A 22,395-nucleotide genomic window follows, 5' to 3' on the forward strand; every position below is an offset into this window, starting at 1 on the left:
TGCTCCTCTCAGATTTATTACCTTTGCTGTAAGGACCACCTATCCACCTGCTCTGATCCCCCACAGACCAGTCAGCATCCTGCTGGTGGCGCTGATGCTCTGCATCAGGGCTCACACATACCCAGTGCCCGTCATGGCAGCGCCTCTTATACTCCTGCCATGACCAGTTAGAGGGCAACTTCATGCCCAGCGATGCCAGAGGCTCGGTAGCCGCAGCTGTCAGGGCATGATGGGAGTTGTAGTTTGCACCAGTAGAAAAGCCGCAGGTTCGGGGACCCCTGCTGTACGGGTGCATCCGAGCCCCTATAGGTCCTAACCTACGAGTGGTGCATTATACACAGTCTTGTTTTCGGGGGTGACCCTAGTCCCATCTCTTGTCCCTACCAGCAGCGGGCATCATCGCTTCCACCATCCTCTGACCCCTTCACTCCCCAGGATGTATATCTATGTCATGTGGGGTCGGAGGCCAATCCCGCTCCATACATGGCAGCTGCCAGGATTAGAGTGAACGCTGATTAGAGCTGTTAACCCCTTAAATTCCGCTGTCATTTCTGACAGCAGCATTTAAATGCTGTCGAAGGTACACAGGGGCCAAAATGGCCCCCCTGCAAGGAGATCACGAGGTGCCATTCAGTTGCCATGGCAGCCTCAGGCCTTCTGAAGACCCCCAGGGCTACTATGGCATGCTTGTGGTGTGTCTGAACGCAGTACAATGCAATACTGTAGAATTGCATTATACTCTATAATCACATGATCGCGAGTTCAAGTCCCCCGTGGGCCGACCGAATAAAAAGGTTAAGAAATTAGTTATTAATTTTTAGAAAAAAATAGGTGATAAGTGTCCTCCCCCCTCCCCCCACCATAGTTATAATAAGATATCAAAGCAGAAAAAACCCTAAACGTATTTGCTATCGCTGCGGCCGTAACAGTCAGATCTTTCAAAGTAGCGCATTATTTATCCTTTACGGTGAACGTTCTCAGGGGAAAAATACACAACGCCAGAACGGCGCTTTTTTCCTCACTCTGTATCTTCAAAAGTTTTAATTTTTAAAAAACTATGAAAAAGTCACATGGACTCCGAAACGGTCCCAACAACTGCAGGACGTCCCGCGACTACGGAGATGGAGACATGCAAACCGGCGGCGGGAAGTCCCGCTGATAGTACAGCACAACCAATTTTATTTAATATCGCTGTAATCGCACCGACCCCCGGAGTAACGTTATCGGGGCGATGTTACTGCAGTGTGTACGCCCTAAAAACAAGACCACAAAGATGGCGGAATTGGGGGTCATTTTATTTCCCATTTCGTTCCACTTAGAAATTCCAAACAGTTTTTCAGCCCATTATACGGGATGTTAGACAGGACCATCACCAAATACAACTCGTCCCTCAAAGAACAACAAGCCCTCTGACAGCGATGGTAAAGCATGAGTGTGGGGGAGGGGAACCAAAGTGTAACGTGTAAGGGGTTAATATTGGGGGTTGCTGCCCCATCTTGTAGCCACACATCTCTAAGTAATATATTCTGGCAAGCACCCGCCAGGTAATCCCCGAGTCCATCCCTTCCCCCGTTCTCCTATGACAGGGATGACTGTTAACCCTTTCACTGCTCTTCCGTAGAGCGGCTCTTGAGTGGCAGTGATTGCCTGTCGGCTCAGCAGGAAGGGCAGCGGGTCAAGTGTGTGCCTAATGACCCGTGACGGGCATTGTAAGCCGTTAGCGCTAGTAGCTATTGATACCACGGGGCCATGAGGTATGCTATTCCTCACCAGCTCCATCTAAGTCCAGTAAGGTGTCTGCTGTGCGGTGCGAACAAGACCGGCGCATCCAACAGAAAACATGTCTCTTGGGGAACAAAAAGGCATTGAAGTTCAATCCCCCCCCATGTCATCTGTCCCCTTACCCACATTAGAGAGTTGTGCGGCCCCGCCGTTATCAGCAGGTTCGGTCTAATGTGTCCGAGGGCCCCAACATCGTTGCGATCCCTCCCTCCTCGGTCGCGGCGGGGTCCATGCATGGTTTATAAAGGTTTGATGCCTGATTTATCATTTGCATTGTTTTCATGTAGTTTTTCCGTCTTGCAGTGGTGATCCCCCCAGAAGCCGCCATCGACTTGTTGGGCTCCATGCTGGAGAAGCAGAACTCACAGCTCAGTGCGCTCGCACAAAAAGGTGAGTGACCTGGAGTCGTTGTAACAAGCCTGCTGGGACCGCGCCAAAGCTGACACTAATGTAACCATTTAGAATCCTCCTGTAACCTTGTGCATCGCCTGCTTGCTGCATGTGGGCATTGGGGTTTGTACAGTTGTATCCAGGCTGACAGTCCTGTGCAGAAACCTCCGGACCCCACATGATCACTGCGTGATATCACATATCTGCAGCGCCGATATAACCTCCAGAGACATGTACATCATATATGTGATATCAGCTGCCCCGCTTATAGCATCCAGCACTACTGTAAGCTGCTGCTTACTGATATAAAACAGGATAAGTAATGTATGTACACAGTGACTCCACCAGCAGAATAGTGAGTGCAGCTCTGCAGTATAATGCAGGATGTAACTCAGGATCAGTACAAGATAAGTAATGTATGTATACAGTGACTCCTCCAGCAGAATAGTGATTGCAGCTCTGGAGTGTAATACAGGATGTAACTCAGGTTCAGCACAGGATAAGTAATGTATGTACACAGTGACTCCACCAGCAGAATAGTGAGTGCAGCTCTGCAGTATAATGCAGGATGTAACTCAGGATCAGTACAGGATAAGTAATGTATGTATACAGTGACTCCTCCAGCAGAATAGTGATTGCAGCTCTGGAGTATAATACAGGATGTAACTCAGGTTCAGCACAGGATAAGTAATGTATGTATACAGTGACTCCACCAGCAGAATAGTGAGTGCAGCTCTGGGGTATAATACAGGATAGGCAATGTATGTACACAGTGACTCCACCAGCAGAATAGTGAGTGCAGCTCTGGAGTATAATACAGGATGTAACTCAGGATCAGTACAGGATAAGTAATGTATGTACACAGTGACTCCACCAGCAGAATAGTGAGTGCAGCTCTGGAGTATAATACAGGATGTAACTCAGGAGCAGTACAGGATAAGTAATGTATGTACACAGTGACTCCACCAGCAGAATAGTGAGTGCAGCTCTGGAGTATAATACAGGATGTAACTCAGGAGCAGTACAGGATAAGTAATGTATGTACACAGTGACTCCACCAGCAGAATAGTGAGTGCAGCTCTGGAGTATAATACAGGATGTAACTCAGGATCAGTACAGGATAAGTAATGTATGTACACAGTGACTCCACCAGCAGAATAGTGAGTGCAGCTCTGGAGTATAATACAGGATGTAACTCAGGATCAGTACAGGATAAGTAATGTATGTACACAGTGACTCCACCAGCAGAATAGTGAGTGCAGCTCTGGAGTATAATAACGTATAAACTCCAATAACATTTACATTAGATGTGATTGAGATCAGCCGCTCCCGCTGGTGTGATGAGCCCTCACACAGGTCTAGAAGCTGCGCACTTTAGGGTTAGTTGCAGAGTGCAATCAGCAGAGGCTGTAAATCTAATATGCAGATTAGTTCATGTCGTTAATCCGTCACTGAGCCTCTGATTGTTGCTGCGTGCAGCCACTCTGGTTACATGGGGCCTGACAGCAGAAACACAGAGGCTCCTCGCTGGGTAAACACGGCTGCAGCTGACGGCTGGGGAAGATTACAGGGACCGCTATTGTTGGAGTAATTATTGACAGTAGTCCCTACAAGTAGTCGTCAGTGTAGGAATGACTTTCACATTGATGATCAGTTTTGTGGTCGCTGCGGTGCACGCTCTCCTGCAGGGTCGTCGGAGACTCTGAAAGATAACAATTACCTGTTTACACCAGATAATAATTAATTGACCAGCGACTAACGAACACGTTCTCGCACGTCACCCGGTTCATGGCCATATTTATACAGAACTACTATTGCAGTCTCTCTTTTGAGCGACTATTCGGACAGTCCCATATAAAGCCGCCATTACTGTCCGCCCCTACAGCCAAGTGGCCCTTTTACACGGGACGACAGGTAAACGACTGCACGAGCGCTGATGTCACCGCTAAGGTCGTTAGCGATAATCATTGTGTAAATGGGCTCTAAGCCAGGCACTTAATTGGCGCACAATATGTAGTCCTGTACATGGAGTAGATTATAGTCAGGACCTCCGAACTAGATGGCACATTAGTGACGTCTCCTCTTGCCATATGTAATCCGTATGATTGTTCTTCCCCTCAGTAAACACCACATCTCCACCAGCCCCCGAACCACCAGCTGAAGGAGGACCGTCGGGTCGAAGGGACCCCCCAGAGGCTCCGAGAACAACAAGACATCCTCCCAACGACGCCGTGCTGCTCGGTACTAAATACAAGTTTGGCTTTAATTGAATTTCTAGGAAGAGTGTGTGGCAAACCGCATGGCTGCCCTTACCGCTACTACATGGGGTGTCACCCAACTTGGCCTAAGGGGCTAACCACACAACCCAAGTGTATCTCTGCCTCACCGTTGGCCTCTGGACCTGAAGTCGGGGCATCATACACATATAAGATGCTCTAAGTTCGGGTCTGTAGACCGGTGGTCGGGCCGGGCACACTGCCAGAGTTTGTATGAGAAACGTATGGTGCAGAAGACAATATGGTGAACTCCGAGTAGTTGCCATGCTGGACTGCTGCCCAATTTAACCTCCTCGCTGTGAGATAGGGAGTGCAGTGAGACCGTAGTGAGAAGGAGATGGGGGGCACAGGACCCCTGTGTTCGGGGTTGTGGGGGGTCGCAGCAGTGAGACCGCCATCAATCAGGCTTTCATCAGTATCCTATGGATGGGTGCTACAATCCCCTTTATCCGCTTCATTCCACTGCTGCTTCTTCAGAGGCTGGAGGTGACACAGATGCTCCCCGAAGGGAATTCATGTTGTGACCTCGATCCCTTGCCGTCGTTGTACACCTCCGCTCCTCTGAAGAAGAGGCTGTGGGACTCGCAACGCATCAACCCTGGGGCAGATAAAGGGGGTTAAATGTTTTACTCTATGGACTCCTGATTTCATTTAGTACAGTTGCGCCACATTGCGTGGTTTCTGCCCGACTCCATGTGTGGCGGCTGACCCAGCTTTTCCAGGCTCATGAATGGCAGATACATTTCATTCTGCAGATATATGTAATATAGCCATTTCTGCTGAGCCATAGATTTGACTCCAAAAAAACTGGGAGACGGCGTCTTTGGGGGCCCCGCATGCTGCCATATTGGTTTTCCTAGAAGCAGCACAGAACAGCTGAAAGAATGTGTAAGGGTATAAATGGTCCTGGTTGCGCGGTGCTTTGTTTTGCGCACGTAAACGCCGAGTATTAAAAACACAAGGCCCATTGATTATATGCGCAAATACACAGTAAATGCATGTATCATATGCATTCACAACGTATGTGCGCAAATGCTTTGACTTCAATGGGTGTCTTCAGCCCGTAACACAAACCAACATAGGATATGCTGCGTTTTTTTCACACAACCGAACATTGTAAATTAACCCTTTGAATGCAGTGGGTTTTATTCACTCCCGCTTTACGTAAAAAATATGCGTGTAATACGGAGCGTATTCACGCCCTTGTAAATGAGCCCAACAAGTGGACAAAAGAGGACGACCCGAAGCTTTATATTTACTAGGGAGGTGGCTGTATTCCTAGAATATATGTGTGTGTGTATATATATATATTACACGCACACTCCCTCACTGAGGCGTCTCACTGGTTTAGTTTCGGAGACCCCCACCTTCCCCCGACACGCGTTGAACTTGCTTGATGAGGACCGGGGAAGTGTTTAGTGTAAAGTGAGCCTTTCTCCGCTTTTCATAGATCATTTTAAAAGCTTGTTAATCCGTCTTCAAAAGGCCATTGTCCCCTCTGCATAACCTCGCCTGTTTTGTTCAAGTTTCAGTCAAAGGCGCAGACCCCCAGGAAAGGATGAGCTGGTGCTGAGCGAGACAATAGGGCAATTAAGTCCGGGAAGAGCCTGGATGGTCCCCTGAGCAGAATACAATACCCCAGCGGAGGGCCCGCTGGCCGGTCACTACGGGGCCGCAGTACCCCTCCGCTCGGCTTCACCTGGAACTGTAATAAAAGGCTCCCCAAAATGTTACTTAATGCTGGGTCAATTTGCACCCCTCGTAAGCGGTCCGATATGCAATATGGCTGCCATTAAATTATTGCAACCGGCAATCTGGGCATTAACCTTCAGAAAGGAATGAATTAGTTATGTTGTTAGTTATGTCAATTAACCCTTTACTCTCTGTCCTTGCAGGTGTGGTGGTGGGCTGCGCGGTGGCCGGACTTTTGGCTTTGATTGTTGCCAGCGCGTGCTGGTGCAGGTAATATATACTCGTCACCCTGTAAACCTGATGTCTGCCATCGCCCGACCTCCTTTGACAATTATTCCAGCAATTGTTCTATCAAGTCCTTTTGCCAAAGGGCCCTTTTACACGTAATCGCTGATTATAATCGTTCAGTGTAAAAGGGCTGGTTCGCGGGAATCTGACCGATAATCATCAGTGTAAAATACAGCTGAGCGCTCCGAGTGGGGTATGCACAACACAGCTGGACCACTGTCTTCTGCATACTCCTGCCGTGTTCACAGAGCGCTCAGCTGGTATACAGCTGAGCGCTCCGAGCGGCGTATACAGAAGACACCTGGAGTGCTGTCTTCTGCATACTTCTGTTGTGTTCACGGAGCGCACAGCTGGTATACAGCTGAGCGCTCTGAGCGGGGTATACAGAAGACAGCTGGACTGCTTGTATTTTGCATACTCCTGCTGTGTTCTCTGAACAGGATACCAGCTGAAACAATAGTGTCAGTGGTATGCCGCTGAGAACTCGGCGGGCGGCACTGATAAGGCTCATCGTTGTCATTGAGCTTGCTTAAAAGACAACAATGAGCGAATCAGTAACGAAAACTGCACAATGTCCGTACGCTTAGACCCAACGATTCTCACTCAAAAGACGGCTTTAAGCGAGAATCGTTGGGTCTAAATGGGCCTTTATATGCATTTCCTGAATACATTTTAATTGTATTATCCACCTGATCTATGAACCGCAGACTACCAGTTTGGTCACCCTGATCGTCCCCGGCGCCATTTTCTGAGTTAAACGTCCTAGGGCGAAATGCAGATGTTCCCCCGATCTAAACTGGAATGGAGATCGAATATTTATTTTTTTCTAATTAATTTCCTTCATAGGATGCGTAAGGAGATCAAGCTGGCAGAACGGACGGATTACCCCGCATATAAGCAGCCGCCTCCGCCATATGAGAAGACATCGGTAGGTTGCGCTTTTTTTTTTTGTTCCTGTGATACTGTAATGAATGTGCAGATCTGTTGTACACCGAGCTGTGCTGTCATTATGTGGTGACAATGCCACGTGCGGCCGCTTCACATCATACTATGGCCCATCGCTGGGTGTATGTGCCCAGGAAAGCTAAGCATACCGATAGAACCCCATTCACCCAGCGGAGGCCAGAGTGTCCTTTAGGATGATAATGGGATAGTATATGTAATATATATGTGCCTATACAGCAGGATACGGTGTAGCTAAAGACCCAGGTGAGAATAGTGGTCACCATATCAGCTTTCACACAAAGCTTAGTGCTCCAATATTCCTGAGTGGCAGATCTGTCGCACTAGCGGTGACGCGTCCGGGGTGGCTGTCCCACTAGCGGTGACGCGTCCGGGATGGCTGCCCCACTAGCGGTGACGCGTCCGGGATGGTTGTCCCACTAGCGGTGACGCGTCCGGGATGGTTGCCCCACTAGCGGCGACGCGTCTGGGATGGTTGCCCCACTAGCGGCGACGCGTCTGGGATGGTTGCCCCACTAGCGGCGACGCGTCTGGGATGGTTGTCCCACTAGCGGCGACGCGTCCGGGATGGTTGCCCCACTAGCGGCGACGCGTCTGGGTTGGTTGCCCCACTAGCGGCGACGCGTCTGGGATGGTTGCCCCACTAGCGGCGACGCGTCTGGGATGGTTGCCCCACTAGCGGCGACGCGTCTGGGATGGTTGCCCCACTAGCGGCGACGCGTCTGGGATGGTTGCCCCACTAGCGGCGACGTGTCTGGGATGGTTGCCCCACTAGCGGCGACGCGTCTGGGATGGTTGCCCCACTAGCGGCGACGCGTCTGGGATGGTTGCCCCACTAGCGGCGACGCGTCTGGGATGGTTGCCCCACTAGCGGCGACGCGTCTGGGATGGTTGCCCCACTAGCGGCGACGCGTCTGGGATGGTTGCCCCACTAGCGGCGACGCGTCTGGGATGGTTGCCCCACTAGCGGCGACGCGTCTGGGATGGTTGCCCCACTAGCGGCGACGCGTCTGGGATGGTTGCCCCACTAGCGGCGACGCGTCTGGGATGGTTGCCCCACTAGCGGCGACGCGTCTGGGATGGTTGCCCCACTAGCGGCGACGCGTCTGGGATGGTTGCCCCACTAGCGGCGACGCGTCTGGGATGGTTGCCCCACTAGCGGCGACGCGTCTGGGATGGTTGCCCCACTAGCGGCGACGCGTCTGGGATGGTTGCCCCACTAGCGGCGACGCGTCTGGGATGGTTGCCCCACTAGCGGCGACGCGTCTGGGATGGTTGCCCCACTAGCGGCGACGCGTCTGGGATGGTTGCCCCACTAGCGGCGACGCGTCTGGGATGGTTGCCCCACTAGCGGCGACGCGTCTGGGATGGTTGCCCCACTAGCGGCGACGCGTCTGGGATGGTTGCCCCACTAGCGGCGACGCGTCTGGGATGGTTGCCCCACTAGCGGCGACGCGTCTGGGATGGTTGCCCCACTAGCGGCGACGCGTCTGGGATGGTTGCCCCACTAGCGGCGACGCGTCTGGGATGGTTGCCCCACTAGCGGCGACGCGTCTGGGATGGTTGCCCCACTAGCGGCGACGCGTCTGGGATGGTTGCCCCACTAGCGGCGACGCGTCTGGGATGGTTGCCCCACTAGCGGCGACGCGTCTGGGATGGTTGCCCCACTAGCGGCGACGCGTCTGGGATGGTTGCCCCACTAGCGGCGACGCGTCTGGGATGGTTGCCCCACTAGCGGCGACGCGTCTGGGATGGTTGCCCCACTAGCGGCGACGCGTCTGGGATGGTTGCCCCACTAGCGGCGACGCGTCTGGGATGGTTGCCCCACTAGCGGCGACGCGTCTGGGATGGTTGCCCCACTAGCGGCGACGCGTCTGGGATGGTTGCCCCACTAGCGGCGACGCGTCTGGGATGGTTGCCCCACTAGCGGCGACGCGTCTGGGATGGTTGCCCCACTAGCGGCGACGCGTCTGGGATGGTTGCCCCACTAGCGGCGACGCGTCCGGGATGGTTGCCCCACTAGCGGCGACGCGTCCGGGATGGTTGTCCCACTAGCGGCGACGCGTCCGGGATGGTTGTCCCACTAGCGGCGACGCGTCCGGGATGGTTGTCCCACTAGCGGCGACGCGTCCGGGATGGCTGCCCCACTAGCGGTGACGCGTCCGGGATGGCTGCCCCACTAGCGGTGACGCGTCCGGGGTGGCTGCCCCACTAGATTTGCTGTTCAGGAATCGTTGGGATGTGCACAGACGTGACAGGAGTCACCACCCATTTCTCAAGGGGGAAGCAGGTCATCTAGATGTGATAATTGACCAATTACTTTGCGGCGGTGGGAATTTTTAATTAATGTGTAATAAATCATCAGTTTTGCCATTTTCTGACTCCTCCCCCTTCATTCTTGTTTTTAGCCCGGTGATAAGAAATTAGCCCAAAATGCTCAAATGTACCATTACCAGCACCAGAAGCAGCAGATGATCTCCATGGAGAAGTGAGTGCTGCTGTGATACTGGGGGCGCAGTGGGCGTGGCCTGTGGTCAGGTGACCTTTAGATTAACATCTCATTTATATTTTTTTGATTTGAAGAAACAAAGATGAGTTGAAGCACCCGGATTCTGCCGTCACATCAGACGAGGAGAACGAGGATGGAGACTTCACAGTGTATGAGTGTCCAGGATTAGCCCCGGTAGGTGCCATCGCTGCTCCTCTGCAGCTGTTGGGATCATCTTCCTCAAGGGAAATTGTTCCGATTGTTGTAAACCTCCTTTATCGGTATTAAATGGCGCCGCCGTACCGCCTACCCAGGAATATGAGATCTTACATAGCGGAACGTTTACGCACCAGAATCCTCATATGACTCCATTGTGGATTTAGATTGCAGTGAATGAAATCCAGTGAAAATGTGATTGCCCCCAATTTTGCAGCCAAAATCCCGTAATCTTTCCGCTGTGAGCGTTCGCCCTTATGGCCGTAAAAAGCATAAAGTGAACCCCCATAACTGGTATGATATGGCTGCCATTCTGCATCTAACAAAGGGGGTGATTCAGCTTTCTCAGAATCCTGAGTGGCAATTCTGTCTCGCTCTGCAGTGTTCCTGGTTTGGTTTGCTATTCGGGAATCTAGAAAAGCTGCTTGATGGCCTTTGTAATTCATTCAGCCGGACTGATCATCACTCAGCTTTCATGGAGGAATTCCCGATACTGACCACAGATCAATTAGATCAGCGCTCAGCTACCTTTTCTTAAAGGGGATTTCCAGTGAAATACTATTGATGACCTATCAACAGGATAGGTCATCAATAGTTGATCATCTGGGATCCGTCGCTCGGGACCCCGACCGATCAGCTGAGCGGACGCATGCTGTCAACGCCGCAAATACACAGAGGTGCTGACCTCTGTGTAATGGCCTGCACTTGTAACTGCAGGCGCAGCCACTACATGGGAGGTCAGTGCGGAGACTTATGCTCCAAATACACAGAGGTTGAGTGGAAGCCTCTGCGCCGACCCTCGTATAGCGTCCCACGCTTGTAACTGCTGGTAGAGCTCTCATTGATTTCAATGAGTCCTGTGCCTGCAGTTACAAGCTCTGTCCACTCCACGGAGGTCGGTGCAGAGACTTCCACTCAGACCTCTGTGTATTTGCGGCGCTGAGCTGATCGGTCGGGAGCCTGAGCGCTGAACCCTGGCTGATCAACTACTGATGACCTATCTCTGGAAACCCCTTTAACGCTAGCCAATACTTGCATACATGTATGAGAGACTAATAATCACATGTACGACCGTGCATCCCCCATACACTATCACCTTTGTCGGCAGCACATTTCCCTTTCACACTGCAATGTGTGCTACGATCATGCAAAAGAACGTTCTTGCCCAATTCGGGCAATGTAAAATCCCCTTAAGAACGGGGCAGCAGGGGAATTTTTAATATCCAGGCCCTTAAAGCAGGGGTCCCCAACTCCAGTCCTCGGGGACCACCAACAGGTCATGTTTTCAGAATATCCTATACTAAGAACACCTGTGGCAATGTCTGAGGCGTGGACAATAATTCTATCACCTGTGCAATCCTGAAAACACGACCTGTTGGCGGTCCCTGAGGACTGGAGTTGGGGAACACTGCCTTAAAGCATCCAGCAAAATGCAGGCTATAGCTTAAGGATGTAGGGGTGTCAAACAGGGACCCAGCAGGGGAGGCTTATTAATAGGACTTGTAATCCTATTTTACAACACAGGTTCTCGCAGCACGGTCAGACCGGCCTCATACAGGGGATGGTGGAAGCACATTCCCTCCCGCACACAGCGAGCAGGTCATCGCTGCCAGGATGTATATAATCCCTTCACCAGAAAATCTGGTGGCCTTCTGATTCCCCTCTAAAGAGCTTTTTGTCTTAGACACATATACTATGTTGACAAAAGTATTGGCCCCCCACCAATCCTGTGCGGTCCGGTGATGTGTAGCATCGAGTATAAAGGAGAGGATCACAGGAGATCCCAGTACAGAAACCATCAGATGTCACCAGGTGTAGAGCTGACAACGGGGTCTGGTGGGGGGATGTCACCAGGTGTAGAGCTGACAACGGGGCCTGACAGTGGGGATGTCACCAGGTGTAGAGCTGACAACGGGGTCTGGTGGGGGGATGTCACCAGGTGTAGAGCTGACAACGGGGCCTGACAGTGGGGATGTCACCAGGTGTAGAGCTGACAACGGGGCCTGACAGTGGGGATGTCACCAGGTGTAGAGCTGACAACGGGGTCTGGTGGGGGGATGTCACCAGGTGTAGAGCTGACAACAGGGTCTGGTGGGGGAATGTCACCAGGTGTAGAGCTGACAACGGGGTCTGGTGGGGGCATGTCACCAGGTGTAGAGCTGACAACGGGGCCTGACAGGGGGGATGTCACCAGGTGTAGAGCTGACAACGGGGCCTGACAGTGGGGATGTCACCAGGTGTAGAGCTGACAACGGGGCCTGACAGTGGGGATGTCACCAGGTGTAGAGCTGACAACGGGGACTGGCGGTGGGATGCCACCAGGTGTAGAGCTGACAACGGGGTCTGGCGGTGGGATGCCACCAGGTGTAGAGCTGACAACGGGGTCTGGTGGGGGGATGTCACCAGGTGTAGAGCTGACAACGGGGTCTGGTGGGGGGATGTCACCAGGTGTAGAGCTGACGATAGGGTCTGGTGGGGGGATGTCACCAGGTGTAGAGCTGACAACGGGGCCTGGTGGTGGGATGTCACCAGGTGTAGCGCTGACGATGGGGTCTGGTGGGGGGATGTCACCAGGTGTAGAGCTGACAACGGGGTCTGGTGGGGGGATGTCACCAGGTGTAGCGCTGACGACGGGGTCTGGTGGGGGGATGTCACCAGGTGTAGCGCTGACGACGGGGTCTGGTGGGGGGATGTCACCAGGTGTAGAGCTGACGACGGGGTCTGGTGGGGGGATGTCACCAGGTGTAGAGCTGACAACGGGGTCTGGTGGGGGGATGTCACCAGGTGTATAGCTGACAATGGGGTCTGGTGGTGGGATGTCACCAGGTGTATAGCTGACAACGGGGTCTGGTGGGGGATGTCACCAGGTGTAGAGCTGACAACGGGGTCTGGTGGGGGTATTTCACCAGGTGGAGAACTGATGATGGGGTCTGGCGGTGGGATGTCACCAGGTGGAGAGCGGACGACGGGGTCTGGCGGTGGGATGTCACCAGGTGGAGCACTGATGACGGGGTCTGGCGGTGGGATGTCACCAGGTGGAGAGCTGACGACGGGGTCTGGTGGGGGAGAGGTCACCAGGTGGAGAGCGGACGATGGGGTCTGGTGGTGGGATGTCACCAGGTGGAGAGCGGACGATGGGGTCTGGTGGTGGGATGTCACCAGGTGGAGAGCGGACGATGGGGTCTGGTGGTGGGATGTCACCAGGTGGAGAGCGGACGACGGGGTCTGGTGGACAGCGAAGCCTTGTACCAGCTATGAAGACATCTCACACATTGTCTGCCCTCGCTCAGGGGTCTCACAGGACATTGGAACATCCAATTGTACCAGAACCATCCGTAGGGCCGGCATGTGAAGGGTTACCATGGACGAGCGGCTGCACACAACATCACAGTAGTGAATGCACAGCGGCGCCTGCGATGGGGCTTGTAGCGACGGACTGTAAGTGAGTGGAAGCAGGTGTTGTGGGCAGATGAATCACAGGACACCATCTTCCGATCGGATGGCGGCACCTGGGTTTGGCGGTTGTATGGAGAGCGGTTTCTATGTGACGGCATCATCCCAACAGTGAGGTTTAGAGGAGGTTCTGCTATGTATGGGGAGGTGTTAGGGCTGTTGGTTATGGTGAAGTCCACCCTTAACGCCAGTGTGACATAGCTACACTGTGGCAATACTTTGGTACAGCTTTGTGTCTCTACCAACATGCCGGAGCACCATATCATATAACACTAGTGTGGGGAGCAGAACGTCCGCAGACTTCAATGGCCGCCCATTGAATCCAGGTCTCAATTCCATTGAGTATCAGTGAGGCAAACTACAATACCAAATTCGTTCAAACCCCCCCCCCCCCCCCCCCCCCCCCCCCCCCTCATCTGAAACTCTCAGCGAGGAATGAAGGCAAAACCCCCTCCACACATCAGTGGGAAGTTGGTGGAAAGTGGACTAGGAGGGTTACTTCCATCATTGAGGCCAGTGGCTGCCCAAAACGGTATTAACATTGAATTTAATCACCTTCTATGTCCGTTCTTATACTTTTGTCAACCTAGTGTATAGAATATTGAACATATTGCATCCTTTGCACTTGAAGCCTCTCCCGTTGCCCCAAGCCAATGGTAATGTGTAGCATATGCAAAACCTGTTTTGGCCAGATCGCACTTTGTGGTGTAGGAATCCCCCCAATGTCTATTATTCGTGTGGCATCCCCGTACAGTCACTGTATAATTATACAACTTGCCAGTGGGCATAGCGTGCGATATTAGCCGGCACTCATAATATAACATTACGGGATAAACGCTCTGCCATCCCCGCTGCTTGTTTGCAAGCTGTCTCAGTATGATAGATCCTTCAGAGGACAATGCCATCATTGATTAGGCTTGTTACAAGGTAAAGTGTTACCGACACAAAGGCTCCACGGGGGGGCTTCTAGTGAAAGCTTTCAGTGTGCCCCTTATGAGGTATAGAGCTCAGATATGAAGCCTGTCAAAGACTCTTTACTGCTTTGTCTTCAGGATTAGCTGACAGTTCCTGTTCTTACCCCGCTGTTTAACATATACTTGGTCTGCATTGACCCCAGCAGAATCAAGCTGCTAAAGGTTTAAGCACAGTAGCCATTGACGTTAAAGAGGTTACAATGGGGACAGGAACCCCCAGCCCACATGTCGTGAGAAGAGGGTGCCACCGAGGCAAAAACCAATAGGAATTGCAATAGAAACCATATAGCAACAGGGGCAGAGGGAGCTTTAGGAATCTTAGAATGGTAGAGTTGGAAGGGACCTCCAGGGTCATCTGGTCCGATCCCCTGCTCAATGCAGGATCACTAAATCATCCCAGACAGATGTCTGTCCAGCCTCCAAAGACTTCCATTTGAAGGAGAGTTCACCACCTTCCGTGGTAACCTGTTCCACTCATTGATCACCCTCGATGTCAAAAAGGGGTTTTTTTCAAGAAATGACTAGGGTGGATAATTAACGTTGATTGCTAAGGGCAGAAACACCTCTCTAATAGAAATGTGTGCTATGTGGTCAAAATTTTGTGTAACAAGTACAGCTTACTCGTATATTTTCTAGATTCTACATTGATCTAGACTCTATGCTTCTCTTAATACATCTCAGAATTGTGTTTGCCTTTTTGGCTGCTGCATCACATTGTTGACCCATGTTCAGTCTATGATCTATTAGTATACCCAAGTCTTTTTCACATGTGCTGCTGCTTAGCCCAATTCCTCCCATTCTGTATGGGCTTTCTTCATTTTTCTTGCCCAGATGTAGGACTTTGCATTTCTCCTTGTTAAATACCATTATGTTAGTCGCCGCCCACTGTTCAAGCTTTTACAAACCTTTTTGAATACTCTCTCTCTCTTCCCTAGTGTTAATCAAAGCGATGCTGGCTTTGGGTAATTACTCTATTCTGATCCAAGTACTTGCATACATGCTGTTTTAAAATCTTGTTTAGAGATCTTCCCCAGTATAGAAGTCAGGCTCACAGGCCTGTAGTTTCCTTGATCCACCTTCTTCCCCCTTTTTAAGATGGGGACAACATTTGCCCTTTTTCAATCTTCTGGGATTTCTCCTGTTCTCCAGGAATTTTCAAAGATTATGGCGAGTGGTTCAGCAATTACCTCCGCTGCTTCCTTCATATCCTAGGATGTAATTCATCTGGACCTGAAGACTTGGATTCATATAAGTTAGTTAAGTAACATAGTATGGTAGGCTAAAGGGAGACAATGTCCATCTAGTTCAGCCTGTTTCCACCCCCCACCCCCCTTGTTGATCCAGAGGAAGGCAAAAAAAAACAATGAAGCAGAAGCCATTTAGCTCCCTTGGGGGAAAAAATCCTTCCTGACTCCATAACGGCAGCCAGAATAATCCCTGGATCAACGTTTGAAAGTTCCTACCCAAATGCTTACATTACCCGGATCAACAACCCGCTGGTCACTTAATGTCTATGTCCTGTAATATCGTAGCGCTCTAGAAAGACATCTAGTCCCTCTTAAACTCCTCTATGGATCCTGCCATCACCACGTCCTCAGGCAGAGAGTTCCACAGTCTCACTGCTCTTACAGTAATGAACTCTCTTCTGTGTTGGTGATGAAACCTTCATTCCTCTAGTCGTAGCGGATGCCCTCTCGTTACCGTCGCAGTTCTGGGAATAAACAGATCATGGCAGAGATCCTTGTATTGTCCCCTATTGTGACACGGTTAAGGCACAATCAAATAACTGTCTTTTTCCACAGTGAATAATCCCAGTTTTGATGCCTCTCTGGGTATTCCAGTCCTCCCATTTCGTTTATTAATTTAGTTGCCCTTCTTTGTACCCCCTCAAGCGCTGCAACATCTTTCCTGAGCGCCGGTGTCCCCTCACCATCTCCCTGCTTACAGATAGCCTGCATTCTTTTATTCCCCCAGTAGCACAGGGAAGATCAGCTGATGTTACATCTACTTTTTGAGAGAAAACAGATACAAATTAGGAATTTAAAAGTTCGGCCTTCTTAGCATCATTCTTAACCAATTCACCATTTTCATCCTGTAAACATCCAATAGCATCTTTGACTTTTCTTTTGCTTTTGACCCCCCAAATCCTTTTTTATTGCTTTTGGCCTCTCTTACAAGCCTCAATTCATTATCAGCTTTGGCTTTTCTGACACTTGCCCTACAGTTTCTGCAGACCCCATTATATTCTTCTTTAGATATTCCTCCTCTTTCCATTTAATAAACATATTTTTCTTCCTCTAACATGTGTACAAGTTCTGTGTTCATCCATCCGGGTCTCTTTAAATGCTTCCCATTCTTCCTCCTTTTAGGGATTGATAACGATTGTGCTTTGAGAATCTCATCTCACAATATTTCCCAACCTTCTTGGACATTTCTGTCCTTAAGAACATCCGGCCATTGGATTCTTCCTCTTTCGGAGTTCAGTAAAATCTGCCTTTCTGAAATCCAACCTTGAGGTCTGAGTCTTCTCAGGTCTTCCTCCCCTTGTTATCCAACATCCAAGGATATCCTGATCACTGCCCCCTAAGGTCCCAGCCACCCTTACTTCCTCAACCATTCCCTCCCTGTTGGTAAGAATTAGGTCCCAGATAGCAGATCCCCTTGTTTTCTCTTCTACCTTTGGGAAGATAAAGTTGTCAGCAAGAGCGGATAAGAATTTGTTGGATCCATTACTTTTACCTGAGAGATTCCCAACAAATGTCTGGATCGGTAAAATCTCCCATAATCCCTATGTTGTGCTTTTTTGACAACTTGGCCATCTGATGTGGAAAGAAACGCCATGAGAAGCTTATATAACAGTGCTGTAAAGGGGTGATGGCCATATGTGGTGCAAAGGAGGCAATGGGGTCCAGACTTGGACCAAAGAGAACAACAGTGTTCTAAAGGGATGGTTCCAATGGCGCAGCAGTAGAGGTGAAGGCGGTTTAGCCTCATCCAGGTCCTGGGGCATGAAGAAGTCCACAGAGCCACAGGAGGTCCTAAACCAGACCATATCCCTGCTATGACCTTTATATTGCCTTGTATACCATATGGAAAGAGGTGTAAGAATGTCCTGATCCAAACTGAACTGACTGCATGAGCAAAACGATGAAAGAATGGTGCATTCTGGGTGGAGCTTCATATAGAATATATACACGGCTCAAGAAATTAACATCGGATGTCAATGAGCAGAAGCGGTTGTCATTGTGAGCCTGCGCTGGTGTGCCGGCCGCAGACTGACACCCCTGAAGCGTCAGTGACCTGCGGCTATGCTGCGATGCTTGGGTGGTCCTGCGGGGGTTGGGCAGTATATGGCGCCTGTATGTTTTGTGACTTATACTTTATACTTGGCTTTTCTTGTTTTTTTTCAGACAGGAGAAATGGAGGTAAAGAATCCCCTGTTTGACGACTCGTCCCTCCAGCACCCGACCAACGGTCCTCATTAGCCGCCTTCGCCTGCAAACTCATATCCAAACCAAAACCCAGATCCGGGACAAAAACCTCAAGACATGAAAACAGAAACCAGAAAAGTTTAGATTTTTTTCCTGATCAGCCGTTTTATTTTGCTTTCTAACTTTGCAAAAAGACCATTTTCAGCCACGGTGACGACGAGACTGTTAGTGGGCGTCATCCGGATCCCGCTACGCCTGATTGGTTTCTTCTTGCAATTGTCATTTCAATCTCCTCCGCTGAGCATGTGGGTTTGTCACGGCAGCGAGGGAGAACAAGCCCGACCCCTCAGACTGAGAGCCGTCCGTCCCGGGAGCCGCGGCGCCGGCTGAGCTCCGCAGTCATTCGTATCATCCGTCCGGATCTGAAGATGATTGTTACTTCCTGAAATGACATTTGCACTTTTATAAACCTGATCTCGTTCTGTAACCCCATAGGTATACAATGTATCTGTTAGCCCCGGCATTTAAAGCCATACTTCCTCCGTGGTTTATGTCTGTTTTCTCCACCAGTAGGGCCATTATTAGGGGGAAAACCATTTTTTGGTAGCAGGAAGGTAAGATAATTCTAGGCCTGCATGTCTTACGCTCCTTTAAAAGGGTAGCTCCCCTTTTGACTGAACATAGACCATCGGATCGCCCTATGCAGCTATGCCAGAATATAGCAATGCAAAAATGTTTTCTCTGACCTCACTATAGCTGTATACATATTGTATGGGACTTGTACTATGATGATGGGTGGTTAAAGGGGTTGCCTGATTGTGAACTAATGATGGCCTATTCTCAGGATAGGTCATGATTAGTATGATAGAAAGGGTTTGTTGCATAGGACCCCCACCAAACAGCTGTTCACAGTGTCAGTGCTTTCATGCACTGAGCTGATTTTTACAGGAAGTAGACAGCTCCATTCACACTGTAGTGGCCAGACTTGGTATTGCAGGCCAAGTTCTCATTAACTTCAGTGGGAACTTCACCTTTAATAGCAAACATGGTCACTGCAATTGGAAGGGAGCTGTCTGCTTCCTGCAAAAATCAGTTCAGTACACAAGCCCACCGGTCCAGACAGCAGTTGATAGGTGGCAGTTCTTGGTGATGAACCCCCACCAATCTACTGTTGATGATCTATCCTGAGTATAGGCCATCATTAGTTTACAACCAGACATCCCTTTTAACCCTATAAACGTATAGGTAGCATCTTTAAGGGTGAAGAACAAACCTACAATGTCTTGTGGAGCATCAGGCTACAAGGGATATGAATACTGAGATATCAGCACATGCTGTGATCAGGTCGGAAGGTGACCCTGCGGACGCTGCAGTAGTAACTGAGCCACTAGATTACCGTAACATTATAGCCATTGTCCGCTGGTCCTATATGGAGGCACAGGGTCTTCCTACTGTTTGTTCTAGTTGGTCCCAGTTGGAGGACTCCCCATTTACCCTCTCTGCTCTTTTCCAAAGACCGCATTGCGTTATCAGTTTTTGGATGATTTCCATGCTCCATGACCCTAATGCTACCCTACAAATACGCATCCTAAATGTGTCAGTGACGGCAGTGTCACAATATAAGGTGCTTCCTCCACGGGTCATACATTGGTAGCCCTATTTCTTTATCTAGTGATCAGATTCCAAGTTCATTGCTTCCTGTATTGTTGAGACTGCGGCAAACTTTGAGTCCAGAATTTCCGGCCTTGTGGGTCTCTGATGACCTGTTGTACCGTCACCCTTTCCAACCATAGCCCCAAAGGTCCAAGGAATGCGTTATTTATGGTTGATGAGAGTCCAAAACTGTTCATATCTTGCCATGCGTGGCCACCTTAAAGGGGCTGTGTGTATATTGGGGATACCTCAGAAGGTAGCAGAAGTCAAGGACCCCCTCTCGACTCAATTCTACTGAGCTGACCAAGTTTATGCTGCCACATGCATATAGGGCTGTCTGTTAAAAGTGGAGGCATCAGTGGAGGTGTCAGACCCCCAAGTCTGCGACCTCCTGAAATGTACATATATCAAAAGTCCACCCCAGTCAGATGGCTGTATGCGAGGTGCCCTTGAGACACTTGGAGGCTATTGGTATTGGACAACCGATTTGTGCGGATAGTGGATTTTGCTTGTTCTATTTCCATCCAGGACATGCGGACCACGCGAATACCCTCATAGGCGAGAACAGGTCCTTGTGCTATCCGATAAATACGACCATCTGAATAAAGCTGTAATCACACGAGCGACATATTGCTCCAAGTAAATCGGACCATTATCTCGCTCGTGTGAAAACTCGGACCGATATTGCGCTTGTAAAACTGTGATTTTTCTATGCGAGCGCCGTGTAAGTTGTGAGAAAATTTCATCACTGATCATGCGAGGGTCACGCGTGCGAAAATCGCATGTATTTTCAATAGGAAAACTTAAAAATCGCCCTCGCGTGTGCAGACGGCGCAATGTCTCTTTTCTCACCCATTGCAAATATTGGGTGAGATTTCTGTGGACTTGCAGGGAAATGGAGCATGCTGGGATTTTTCGCAGTTTAGCTGTGGGAGAAAGATCGCCCGTGTCTGTAAGCCCATTGAAGACAACGCCGTCCGCATCAGGGCGGGTTTAATGCTCCTCGCAACGCGCAGAACTCGCCCAGGAGGTTCGCCTGTGTAAATCCACCCAGCAGTCTGCTCTGCCCATGGCCCACTGCCATACGGAGGGCCGCTGACCAAATCTAGCGCCAGTGACGAGGTCTTCTGTTATTGTATTTCCATTTAGGGTCACTCCTTAGGGGGCGCTGTTTCTTATTTGTATTGCACTATTCGTAGATTCCACCGATCGGTGAAATTATTTGTATTTTTTTCTTTGCACAAATGGTAATTGTACAATCTCAGAATCTTCTGTCTGTCCGTGTCTTTCCTCTTGCAGATGCCGTTCCGCTCCTTTTTCCTTACAATATAATTTTATTTATCTCCGTAAATTTGTTTTTGTTTCTTGATGTAGAAGAAATATTAGAAAAGCCCAGTGAGATAACAAATGCCCACTATAACCCTTCCTTAGAGGGGCATTTAAATCTGCTTTATTAAAGGGTTTGTCTGGTTGTAAACTATTGATGGCCTATCCTCAGGATAAGCCATCAATAGTAGATTGGTGGGGGTTCATTGCTTCGGTCTTCTGCTGGTCAGCTGGGCCTGTGTACTGAACTGAATTCTGCAGGAAGTAGACGGCTCCATTCTTAGTATAGTGGCCAGGCATGGTATAGCAGGCCAAGTTCCCATTGAAATGAATGGGAACTTTGCCTGCAATACCAAGCTTGGCCACGGCAGTGGGAACAGAGCTGTCTGCTTCCTGCAGAATCAGCTAGTTGCACAAGTATGCCTGCCTGGCAAACGGCTGAGGATAGGCCGTCAATAGTTTACAACTGGGCAATACCTTTAAACAAAACTACATTGAGCAGCACTGCCTGTGTCAGTCTCCGCTGGCATTCTGCTCATGAACCAGGGAGCTTAGGATGAAGAGACCCATCAAATCCCACCCAGAGAGGGGAGTGCTGCGGTTCATTAAAAATGTTTTCCCAGGCAAAAACTATTGATGCTCTAACCTCAGCATAGGTTAATTGCTGGTGATCGCCTGGCCCACTGTCCTGCATCCGGCCAGACGTGTCATAGGAAACGGGAGCGACGTGCCCAGCTAGCTTTACTCCCAATTAATCAATGGGAGCGGAAGTTGTTATTACACTTCCACCTCCGACTCCGGGGACGGACACGGAAATGTAATAACCACTTCAGCTCCTGTTCATTTCAACCTGCGTGGAGCCAGCTAGGGCACTTCGCTCCCGTCTTCTATGACGCCCGTCTTGCCCGCTGCTCCGACAGGTGATCACCTGGCATCCCATGTAGCAGGCCCTGGCGACTAACTATTGATGGCCTTCCCTAAGGACAGTTCTTGCCTGGAAAACCCCTTTAAATTGTGAATTTAAAAATATATATATTTAACTGAAGAAATCCCCCCCTAACATTTATAACCACAGATGAGCGAGGCGCGACGGGGCCCTCAGGCCTCATGTCCACGGGCAAATTCGGATTTTAAATCCACAGCATTTTTCCCGCACGCGGATCCGCGCCCCATATGGATGCATTAGACACCCGCAGGTAGTTAAATACTTGTGGGTGTCATTTTTCCCTGCAGGCGCGGGTCCCGCGTGCAGGAAAAAAATCGGACATGCTCCATTCAGGCGCGGGTCTCCCGCGGGGACGGCTCCCGCAGGCTTCTATGGAAGCCGTCTGGATCCACGGGAGACCCGCACCTGAATTAAACTCACCTGCTCCGGGTGATGCAGGTCTTCCTTCCTTCGCGGCCGGAAACTTCTTCGGCCCGGCGGTTGTGCCTGGTGCATGCACGCAGCCGACGGGCCGAGC

At 50.4% G+C, this 22,395-nt stretch overlaps 1 protein-coding gene across 1 annotated transcript; it reads left to right on the forward strand.

Annotated features, from left to right (window-relative positions):
• Positions 1-2,020: 2,020 nt before the first annotated feature.
• NPDC1 (neural proliferation, differentiation and control 1) lies at positions 2,021-20,957 on the forward strand. The gene is made up of 7 exons (XM_066580133.1): positions 2,021-2,172; positions 4,294-4,413; positions 6,344-6,410; positions 7,275-7,356; positions 9,800-9,879; positions 9,975-10,074; positions 17,933-20,957. The coding sequence occupies exons 1-7, from the start codon at positions 2,127-2,129 to the stop codon at positions 18,005-18,007; spliced, it is 570 nt and encodes a 189-aa protein (XP_066436230.1). The 5' UTR covers positions 2,021-2,126; the 3' UTR covers positions 18,008-20,957.
• The last annotated feature ends 1,438 nt before the right edge of the window (positions 20,958-22,395 follow it).

Source organism: Eleutherodactylus coqui, chromosome 10 (assembly GCF_035609145.1).
Source record: "Eleutherodactylus coqui strain aEleCoq1 chromosome 10, aEleCoq1.hap1, whole genome shotgun sequence".
NCBI lineage: Eukaryota > Metazoa > Chordata > Amphibia > Anura > Eleutherodactylidae > Eleutherodactylus > Eleutherodactylus coqui.